We start from the raw sequence: 11422 nt of genomic DNA, 5'->3' as shown, positions 1-11422 counted from the left end.
GGAGGTTAAAGACTTTATTCGCCTTATGACCTTCCACGTTCTGAGAGCTTGCTTGGAGCAGGTGCAGAAAGAACAGGACGCTGTTTCTGGGGCAGGAGCTTGGCCTAGAGCACTTCCGAAGCGGGTGGTGAGCCCCCGGGGCTGAGACCCGGGCACACCTACAGGCCCGGTGGCCACGGAAGCAGAAGGGCCACCACCACGGGCACCACCTGACCGGCGGGCAGCCACAGTCCTCGGACGAGGCGCGCTTTCACTCGACGAGCCTCCGGCCGCCGCGCCGGCCGTGGTTGTCCCGCCACACGCAATAGTTGAGCGCGGCCGCAAAGGCCAGCCAGGCCAGGTACGGGTAGAGCAGGCGGGCGGCCGGTGGGCTCACCCCACGCCAGGCCACGGCCGTGGCTCCTGCCAGCCCACCCGTCAGCAGGAGGTCCACCAGGGCCTGCAGAGACACGGGCAGAGAGGTCAGGGAGGCCTGAGGCTCACGTAGCCACGAGACGTGCGTCCCAGCTGGCCGCTTATAGGCGGCGATCGAGGGAACACCTCTCCATTCCACCCCTAAGCGACCCAGCCAAGCCCCTCCCTCGTTGTGTGCCTCCGTTTCCCATCTGTGAAATGGGAACGATCGCCCCCGCCCGATCCCTGCTGGGTGAGGGAGGCACATCACCAGGTGCGCTGTGCTCAGCATACAGTGGCCCCCCAGCCAAGCCCGCCAGCCCATCTGGTTCCATCAGGAGTCCGCAGTGCTCCCTTCACTGAAGGAGGAGCAGCCCTGGAGGGCCGCCGGCCCCCCGAGCTTCTGAGAGATCCTGACCATGAGCCGCCCCCGTCGCGAGACCCTCACTCCATCTAGGATGTGATGCCCCATGTCCCCCACGGAAAGGCCACTCCTCCGCAGGCCATCTCCAGGGACCAAGAGGACTGGCCAAGGCCACACTTACCCAACCCATTTGTCGGGTGCCAAAGAAGAGGGGAGGCCACGCCCAGTTCAAGGCCAGCTGCCCGGCATAGAGCCCCAGGGGAACCACAGCCTCCTCCGAGAAGCCCCCCAGCTCTTTCCAGACCATGTAGGAGCCATACCTGAAACAGAGGCCACGGGTCAGGGCACCAGCAGGGAAGAGACGCAAAAGCTCACCTATGGGGCGACACAGTGACGGCTCAGGCACGCTCTGCCGCTGACTGCTTTGTGACCTCAGGGAAGTTGCTTGACTTCTCTGGGCCTTCATGCTCTCTACAGGATTGCTGTCGGGATGTGAGTTAACACACTGGCCGTGCTTCGGTCAGCGCCTGGCACATGCAACACTCAATAAATATCTGCCATCATTATCATCAGGCTCTGAAGAGGACAGCACGTGAGGCACACAAGTGAGAAAGAGGCTCCTGGCCCAGCCGGGGATGGGACCGGCACAGGTACAGGTGACGTCCTCCAGCTCTTACACACGCAGGCACTGCCCTGGCACTTTCCGAGCGTTAACTTGTTTTATCTTCGTGATAAATGAAGGTGGGCAGTGTCGTCACCCCCCTTTTACAGGTGAGGAAACTCAGGCACAAAGCGGTGAAGTGACTCCCTTAAGACCCCTTAGCAGGCAACCAGCAGGTAAAGTCAGGATTTGAATCCGGGTGGCCAGGGCCAGAGCCCGAAGTCTTTACTCCGTGAGAGATTCGACCTCATCAGGGTCACAGGGAGCCTCCGCAGGGTCCCACGACAGAGAGACCAGGGTCGCATTTGCGCTTTATCAGGATCTCATGGGAGGAGGAAGGCCAAGGAGTGGGAGGCCTGGAGACTGAAGCAAGATGAGGTAGACATAGTGATGCCTGGGCCAGGATCGGGGAGGAGAAAGCAGGACACAGGAAGAGCTGGGAGCCTGACTGGGCAGGGCCTGGGACTCTGGGGGTGATGCCCACGTGATACCCGGGTTGTGCGGACTTGTGTGTGTCTCAGTCCCATCAGAACCCCGGGGGGCATCCAGCCTGGCTTGTGCCACCTGCTCCCCGGGCGCCTGGCATCTGCAGCCCCACGCTGGGCTGGCATAGACTCAGGATGCGGGGAAGCAACGAACATTCCAGGGCAGGAAGCAGCCCGCAGCGGCCGGTTGCAGTTCCCATTAGAGCCACCAGGAGGGTGCCCTCACCCACCCAGCTGCCGCCATCTCGCCACAGGGTTTCCTGCAGGGTCCCCACTTGCTAGCTGTGTGTCTTCTCCAGACCCCTTGTCAAATGGGTGGCCTTGCAAATTAACCCAGACCCAGCCTAGCACGGAGCAGGTGCTCGACAAAGGGTAGCTGCGAGAATTGCCGTTCCTGTTGCTGCCGCTGTGGGTCTTGGAAGCCGCCCAGGTCTGGACTTGACACACTGAGCCAGGCTCTCCCCCCCCACCCCCACTCCCCGGAGTTGCGAAAACAGCCAGGGTGCCAGCGTGAGGCTGCGCCATCCGGCCCGCCCCTCCCGGGAGGCCTTGGAGGAGAAAGTTCAGTTGTTGGAGCAACGGTCCCGAAGCTGCCTCCACCCTCGCTTGGCAAACCCGGCCAGGAAACGGTGCCTGCGGCCCCAGGAGCACGTGGAGAAGCTCTAAACTCGAGCCTCAGCCTCGGAAGGGGGAGGACGGCCCCGCCCACCTACCCCATGGCCGAGTACAGGGTGCCCCAGATGGGGCCCAGCGTCCAGCGGGGCGGGTGCCAGGAGGGCTTCTGCAGGCCGGCATACCAGCGGAGGCCCTCCCCGCGGACATAGTACGAGCCCAGGAAGCCCCCCAGGCTGGGCACCAGAGTGAAGCCCACGGCGGGCACCCAAGGCGGGGCCATTGCTGCTGCGGCTGCTGTTCTGGAAAGTTCTGAAAGAGAAGACAGGGGTGGGGGTGAGGGGTGGGGTGAGGAGCGGGGCAGCACTCCAGAACTGGGGCGAGGCTTCCCAAGCACTGGGCGGGGAGGGGCCAGGTTCACACAGGCAGCCCCTGCCAGCCGAGTGCACTGGCTCCAACGAATGCATTTCCACCCAAACTCCTGCCCCCCAACCCAGAAGGCTGCCCTGACTGGCAGGAGCCTGGGGTCACCCCTGCCCCCACAGGTGGCCCCAACCTCAGCTCTTGCCTCAGCGGCCAGGGCCCTGTCCTCTCTCTTACCCTCACCCTTGACCTTGGGGCTCCTGTCAAGTTGGATTCAAGACCAGTCCGTGTCTCCTCCACCAAGAAGTTTTCCCAACCCTTCCTCCCCAGGCCAGTTGACAGCTCGGTGCCCTAGGAAGCCTGCAGCAGTCCACACCCTCTACTTTATGTTCTAGTACTTCTCATTCATTCATTCTCTCATCACTCATTCATTCATTCAGAAGCTGGGATCACACAGAGCGTGGCTCAAACCCTGGTTCTCCACTGACTCACTGTGACCTCGGGCAAATCACTTCAGCTCTCTGGGCCTCAGTATCCCCCTCTGCAGAATGGGATATCAACACTGCCTACCTACCAAGGCCAAGCTCAGTAGGGGAGCATCCACCAACCTTCAGGTATTTTACCACCAACCTTCAGGCCCACCCTAAAATCACCATCCCTGCCTGCCTGCCAGAGAGGGAAAGCAGTCACACAGCACTCTGGGGCCAGGCTCTGCCCAGTCCAAAAGCTGCTCCCTCCATGACGCCCAGGCTCATTGAGGAGGTGGGTGGGAAAGAACAGGAGTTAGCAAGAGTTCAAGGCTGGTGAGGTCCCCTCGGCGGCCCTGAGAGGCTGGCAGGGCTCAGGGCAAGGAAGGCCCCCTGCGTCAGGCCTGGATGCTGCCACCTCAAGGGCTGGGGACCCAGTCATCAGGCTTGTACATTGTGCTCAACAGCTACGCCCCCTTGCCCCGCAGCCCTGAGGTCTCGGAGAACCTACTAGGCGCCCAGCAGCCAGTGAGGCTCTCAGCAGACTGAATTGCTCACTGGGGCTGAGAACCCAGAGTGACAGCAAGGGGGACCCCCAGCTGGGCATCTCAGGCCAGCTCTGACCGCACCTGCTGTGGGACTCTAAGCCTGTGAGCACCCCGACTGGGCCTCAGTTTCCCCGCCATAAAATGAGGAGGCTGGGCTCCCGCTGACAGAGCCTGATCCTAACTGGAGAATCTGGGGGTGCTTGTATGCAGGAGGTAAGAAGCCACCCACCCAGATTCAGCTCAGCAAAGCTGTAGCATGGCCTCCTGGGGCGAGGGCTGGGGCCCAGGGTAGATGGAGTGGGGGTCCCGGAGAGGCACACAGACCTCAGTCAGAAAGGGCACCCCTGACCCGGGCTCAAAGAAAAGAAGGTCGCGGCGGCACAGTGCGCCCTTCCTTAACAGGGACACGGGGGCGGGGGCGGTCAGGGTGAAGAGAATGATGGGCATGGGCTGAGGGGGGGTGGTGTGCTCACTCTGGAGGCAATGGGGAGCCATCAGGGCCTGGTCAACCCCCAAAGCCAGCTGTTGACGACTCTCATGACGTGAAAATTGTTCTCCACGTAAGTGAGGAAAGAATATAAAATTGACTACAGAATGATCCCAATTAAAAATAAATAAATAACACAAATAAGCATTTTAAAAACTGTAACAGGGGCGCCTGGGTAGCTCAGTTGGTTAAGCATCTGACTTCAGCTCAGGTCATGATCTCCTGAGTTCGAGCCCTGCATCGGGCTCTGTGCTGACAGCTCAGAGCCTGGAGCCTGCTTCAGATTCTGTGTCTCCCTCTCTGCCCCTTGCCTGCCCATGTTCTGTCTCTCTCTCTCCCTCTCTCAAAAATAAACATTTTTAAAAATTTTGTTTTCAAGAATAAACATTAAAAATTTTTTTAAAGAACTGTAACAGATATGGGGTGCCTGGGTGCCTCAGTCGGTTAAGTGCCCGACTCTTGAGTTCAGCTCAGGTCATGATCTCATGGTCGGTGGGTTGAAGCCCCGCAACGGGCTCTATGCTGACAGCCTAGAGCCTGCTTGGGATTCTCTCTCCCTGTCTCTCTGCCCCTCCCCTAGTTGTGATCTCTCCTTTTCAAAATAAATAAATAAACTTAAAAAAATAATAAAACACAAAAATAAAACCTGTAACAGATTCACGAAGATGTTAGCAACCGTCATAATCACAAAGCTAACATTGCTGGGGAACGACTGGCCGCCCACCACCCTTCAATCCTTGCCCTGCGGGGAACGATGTCATCTTATCCCATCTGCCAGCGGAAGACCGGAGGCACAGAGCAGGACAGGCGTCGGCCGGGGACCCCTCTGCAAGCGGGCAGCTAAGGATTCTATGGGCTGCCCTTGGCAGTGGGATTTACAACGCTACGTTCATTCCGTCTTTATTGTTTTCCAAAACGTCTATAATGAAGATCATTTTAAAGGGAACAATCGAGAAAGTGCTAGCAGGTTCCAGCTCTGCCATCTGGGGACTGACTGATTCCTCCCTCCCCCGCCCTCCTGCCCTGCCCTCTGGTTTCCAGAGAGCACAGAACAGGTGAGCCTGAGGGTCTATCTCACCACAACCGACAGGACCCTGGCCCTGTGCTCCTGCCAGGTGGATGTGGAACTCTGGACGCAGAGCCCTGGGACCCAGCCGTCCCGCTGAGCTCACCAGCATGTGACCTGGTGACACATGTGACACATGTGACGGGCTCGGGCCTCCTCAGCTGCTTTCTCATCTGTGCAATGGGGACACAGCCCAGCCCGCCTAACAAATATGCTGGATCCACAGAAAAGTGACAGCATTTGGCAACCCCAGGAGCTGTGGTCAGTGCCCTAGGTCTCCCCCAGACTGGGACATGGCTGAGCAGGTGGGAGGCCTTCACACCGTCCTGATCCTCACATGCCGGCAGGGAAACTGAGGCCCGGACACCGAGGGGAGAGGCTGGGGGTCAGGCATTGAATGTCAGACTTCAAGTCTCCTCAGGGTGACTGGGGGTCTGTGGTCGCGAGCGCCGCACCACAGTGACTTCCCAGCTGGGTGGAGGCTACGTGAGGACTCTCGGTACCACTTTTATAACTTCTCTACAAGTGCCAAGTTGGTTCCAAGTAGACCGTTCAAAAAGAAGTATCCTGGTTTGGATAACAGCTTGCACCGTCCCAAGCTTATTACGCTCGGCATCTGTCGCTGCATCAGGCCCTGAGCCGGGCCCCAGACCCCGCTGCAAGTGCCACCAAGAGCCTCCGAGCCTCCATTTCCACCACAAGACTCCTGCTCTGAGACTGTCAGTGGCTCCGGTCCTGGGTTTTGGCTTTTTTTTTTTTTTTTCCTCTCCTACTTTTTTTTTCTTAATCGAGGTGAAATCTGCATGACGTCAAATTAACCCCTTAAAGTGCACAATTCGGTGACAGTATTACGCTCCCAATGTCGTGTAATCGCCATCCACACCAAGTTCTAAAACGTTTTCAAAACCCTCAATGAACCCCCATACACTCCTTGCTCCTCCCTCCCCCGGCCCCTGGTAACCAGCCCTCTGTCTCTGTGGATTTACCTTTTCTGGACATTTCATGTAAATGGCATCATACACCACGGGGCCTTTGGGGTCTGGCTTCTTTCCCTGACCGTGATGTTTCCGAGGCGTGCTCACACTGCCGCGTGGGTCCATACTCCTCCCCAAGGTGCTGTGGGCAGGGGCGCCCGTGTCACCCTGCCACAGCACCCAGCCCGTGCCCAGGAAATCCCACACAGGACTCGCTCACAGGGCCAGCGGGCCCTACAGCCCACCAACCCGGTCCCTGCGGTACAGGACAAACCAAGGGCCACCAGAGGGCGGTGGCTTCCCTAAGTCCTCAGGGACAGAGTAGGGTCCTGTTCCTGCCCCCACCCCCGGCTGCGCCTTCCAGAGCCTGGCTGTGGTTATGCTTCACTGGGCCTAGGGGATCTGAGGGTCTGCCCGCCCCGAAGGTCGAACACAGAAAGGCCAGATGCCTCCCACGCAGAGAGCCCGGGCAGGGAGCTTCCTGTGGCCTCTCGGGGACTGCTCAGCCCTTGAATCACCCGACGACGGGGGGACCCACCAGGCTGAGTCACGCTCGGCTGGGCTGGGCTGGGCTGAGCTGGGCTGGGCTGGCCTGAGAGAGGTCTGCTCTGGGATGGGGTCCCAGGGAGGGCTGGGGAAGGTGAGGGAGCACCCAAGGCTGGGAAAGGGCTCGAGGGCTGATCAGCCGCGTGGAAAACCTGCCCGGCCGGCTTCATGGGGTCATGGGGAGGCCCAAGCGAGGACCAGATGAGCGAGGCGCTGTGCTGCCAGTGTTGGGGCCACTCACCCCATTTCCTCCGGGGGAAGAAACAGCCCCGTGGCATAGACCCAAGGCTGAGAAAACATCAGCCAGTCAGGCACAGGGCGCTAAATGGGGCAAGATGCTTCACAGACGGCCAGGGGCCACTCCCAGAGGAGCACTTCCAACACAGAGGGCTCAGGACCTGGGGTCAGGAGAAGGTTCTAGGCCTCTGGGGAATGAGCATCATGGGTGGTGCTTGGTGCATGGCAAGCTGTGGGCCAGGCCCATGCTGCTGGTCATTACTTCACTTAATTCGTCACAGTGGCTGCAGGGGAGGCGACCAGCTGCTTCTCTTCCGGGGACCCTGAGCCACACCCTCCCAGCCTCCGTGGTGGACGTAACTATTCCCACCGTCCGGATGAGGAAACTGAGGCACAGGGAGTCGCAGAATTTTCCAGATCTGTGTGACTCTGAGGCCCAAAGCACCCCCACCCCTGAGCTGGGAGTCTGCTGGCCTCAGCGGTCTCACCCTGTGCCCAGTGTCAGAAGATTCTGTCAGGGTCAACAGGCTCACTCTCTCCAGCCCCAGCACCAGTGTCCCAGCCCCCACAGGGCATCAGACCCCACCTTGGCCCAGGGGCGGCACTTATAGGATCTGAATCCTTCCTTTCCCCTCAGAGTGGGAGTCAGGACCTGTCCTTAAGATGCCTCGCTCCTGGCCAAGAGACTCCAGACCCATTTCTGGCCCTAAGATCTCACGTCCCAAACCTCTATGTCCCCATCTGAGAAGTGCGGACTGAGCTAGTGAGTCTCAGGGGATCCTCCTGTTCCCTGGGGGTGGCAGAAACTGCTCCTCAGGAAAAAAAAAAAGTTTTGTCTCTCTGATTCCCACCCTCGCCTCCCCAGCTATGCCCAGCTCTCCTCGGCCTTATCTCTCACTCAAGCCACCGCTGTCCAGGGACTTGTTTTAAAGCTCCTTTCTACTTTTTTTTTAATTTTTGTTTAATGTTTATTTATTTTTGAGAGAGACAGAGAGAGACAGAGTGCGAACAGGGGAGGGGCAGAGAGAGGAGACACAGAAGATCCTTTCTACTTTTTTTTTTAACGTTTATTTTATTTTTGACAGAGAGAGAGAGAGAGAGAGAGACAGGGCATGAGCGGGGGAGGGGCAGAGAGAGAGGGAGACACAGAATCCGAAGCAGGCTCCAGGCTCCGAGCTGTCAGCACAGAGCCCGATGTGGGTCTCGAACCCACGAACTTTGAGATCGTGACCTGAGCAGAAGTTGGACGCTTAACCGACTGAGCCACCCAGGTGCCCCACGGACTGCACAATTCTTGACCCTCCCCTCATTTCTGTGTGCGCTCTCTTCCTAGCTTTGGATACCATCTACCTCCTACTGACTTTCCAACAGACCTCTCCCTAGAACTCCAGAATCAAACCCAGAGCCAGCCTGACATCCCCACTTGAAGGTCTCAAAAAAGACGCCCTAACTCAACTCTCAGTGAGGAACTCCCCACCAGAGTGCCCCTCCCATGCAGTTGTAAGAAATAATACAGGCAGACCTGTGGGACCCTTTACTCAGTTTCCCTCACTGGTAACACCTTGCAAAATCACAGGGCGACACCACCCCCAGACACTGACATTGATCCGGACAAGACACAGGAGATCCTCCTGGTGTCCTTTTACGGCCACACCCACGGCCCCCCGCACCCTAATGCCTCCTGAGATGTTCATTTCTCTGTGATAAAAGTCCAGAGGGCAATCGCTGAGTTGTATGGCTTAGGTTTTAGTTTAGTTTAGTTTTGTTTTGTTTTTTAACGTTTATTTATTTTTGGGACAGAGAGAGACAGAGCACGAACAGGGGAGGGGCAGAGAGAGAGGGAGACACAGAATCCGAAGCAGGCTCCAGGCTCCGAGCTGTCGGCACAGAGCCCGACACGGGGCTTGAACTCACAGACCGCGCGATCATGACCTGAGCCGAAGTCGGACGCTCAACCGACTGAGCCACCGAGGCGCCCCGATCCTTTCTACTTTTAAATGACTCACAGCGAATCCTCCTCATTCATAACCTTTGTGAATCTTCTTCATTATGAAAGTACCCGGCATAAGAGACAACAGGTCAGGAAGGATCCCCACCCAGCTGGTGACCTGGGAGGTCTGGGATGGGGTGGGGCTGGGAGTGACAAGGGGGTATTTGCTTTATGGGGCAGATGACTACTTTTTTAAACACAAAGAGCATATTCAGGCATGGCTTGCATAATCAGAAATAAGTAAAAAACAAAAAAAAAAAAAAAGTAAAAATAGGGGCACCTGGGTGGCTCAACGGGTTAAGCATCTGACTCTTGTTTTTGGTTCAGGTCATAATCCCAGGGTCTTGGGATCAAGCCCGGCGTGGGGCTCCATGGACGTGGAACCTGTTTGGGATTCTCTCCCTCTCCCTCTGCCCCCCTCTCTCCCACCCTCCCTCCCTCTCTCTCAAAATAAACTTTGAAAAAAAGAGAGAGAAACAGATTTGAAAATAAAATAGTGACAAAGCAGAAGTGTGTATACTAAAAAGAAGGCTCCCTCCCTTTGAGCCCAAGCCCCCACCCCACCCCAAGGAACCCACTGTCAGCGGCTTCAGTCACTGCCAGGCACAAATGTGTGCCTGGCATACACACACACACACACACACACACACACACACACACACAGCAGGCGGAGAAAGTAGCCTCTGGAGCAGGAGCCTGGTGGAGGAAGCAAGGCTTTGAACCACACTGGTTCAAACCCTGGCTCCACCGCTGTCACTGTGTGACCCCGGACAAGGGCCCCTGGGTGAGCCTCAGTTTCCCTCAGTTCAAAGGATTCCCTCAGAGACTCCCTTTGGGTGTGCTGAGCAGCCTTCTAGAGACGGAAAGAGGCAGCCTACCCCCTGCTCCACCAAGAGGCTTGCTACCCCCACCCCTTGCTCCCCGGTTCCTTTCGAGGCAAGTAGACAAACACCCTTGCTCCATGAAGGAGGCATCGGCCACTGCTGTCCCGCATCCCCCACAGAGGCTGCCCACTTCTGCCCGCAGAGGAAGAGGCTCCGGGCCCACATTCCTCCTGCTAGGCCTTTCGGTCAACAGCCTGCTGTGTGCCAGGCACCCTGACACCCTTCTTGTGCACAGCCTCCTCTGACCCTCTGCTGGCCCCATGACCCTTTTGGAACAGCCCCAGTCCATGGCCCCTAGGGCAGGCCCAAGCCCAGCTCCTTCTGCCATCCATCTTAGAGCTCGCGGCGGGCACCAGGTACCATCGGGCACTAGCAGGCCAGCCAGAGAGGCTCGCAGGCCGGGCCAGGCCAGCAGGGTGGACCCCAGAACTGGCAGTGTGTTCACAGCGGGAGGCCCCACCCTCCCCCACCCCCACCACCCAGGCTCTGAGCTCCTTTGCAGGAGGGCCAGGGGACAGGCAGGTCCTAGGCGATGTTCTGCCCACACCAGACCTCTGTCCAGGCTACAGCGCACCTGAGAACTGAACTGGGAATCTTGGGACCCAGGTCTAAGGCCCTCTGGGGCCTTAACCGGTTGTGTGCAAGTAACCTCCCAATCTGGCCTGGGTTTCCTCCCCTAGAAATGGAGTGTCTCAAGTTGATCAGCAGCCTGAGGTCTCTCGGGCATTTTGTGGCCCTCACGGCATCCCGCTCAGCCACTCTCGCCCTCCTCCCATCCCCACCCCTGCTTCCACATCTGCGGAACGGGCGGGAGCCGGGAGCGTCCGGTCCCTCCGGGGGCTGCGCTTCCCTCCAGACCCGAGCGGCGGGGAGGGGAGGGAAGGGGCGCGGAGAGGAGGGGCGGGGCGGGGCGGGGCGGGGCGGGGCGGGGCGGGGCGGGGCGAAGAGGGCCGGGGCGGGGCGAGGAGGGCCGGGCCCCGGCGAGGCTGCCCTAGTTCCCCCTCCGTCTCCCGCTCGCCCACCGGAACCCCGCCGTACGGCAGCCCCGACCGCGGAGGTCAGGGCCCGGGCCGCCCTGCCCGCTGACCCGGCGGCCGAGCCCCTAGCGCTGCCCCACGGCCGCCCCTGGGATCCCCGCCCCGCCGCTCCCGCCCGCCTCCTCCGGCCTCACTTCGCCCCCGGCCCCCGCGCAGGCGGCCGGGCGCCGACGGGTGTCGCACCTGCGCTGGGCCGCCCCGCCCGCTGCCCCCTCGGCGCCCGGGCCCCACTCACCAGCCGCGGGGACGCGCTCCGGGAAGGCACTGCGCGGCGGGAGGCGGCGGCCCAGGTCCCCGGCCCGCCCCGC

The 11422-nt window shown here is 59.4% G+C and overlaps 1 protein-coding gene across 1 annotated transcript; it reads right to left on the bottom strand.

The window, feature by feature from the left end:
- On the bottom strand, positions 1 to 11422 carry TSPO (translocator protein). The gene is made up of 4 exons (XM_047065683.1): positions 11350 to 11422; positions 2617 to 2827; positions 939 to 1077; positions 1 to 439 (listed from the first exon to the last, which is right to left on the bottom strand). The coding sequence occupies exons 2-4, from the start codon at positions 2796 to 2798 to the stop codon at positions 251 to 253; spliced, it is 510 nt and encodes a 169-aa protein (XP_046921639.1). The 5' UTR covers positions 2799 to 2827; positions 11350 to 11422; the 3' UTR covers positions 1 to 250.

This window comes from Lynx rufus, unplaced genomic scaffold (assembly GCF_022079265.1).
Source record: "Lynx rufus isolate CCGP_SWC_20201006 ecotype Redwood Valley unplaced genomic scaffold, mLynRuf1.p SCAF_7, whole genome shotgun sequence".
Classification (NCBI taxonomy): Eukaryota; Metazoa; Chordata; class Mammalia; order Carnivora; family Felidae; genus Lynx; species Lynx rufus.
Note: the sequence above shows the minus strand (reverse complement) of the source record. Positions and strands in the feature narration are given on the sequence as shown.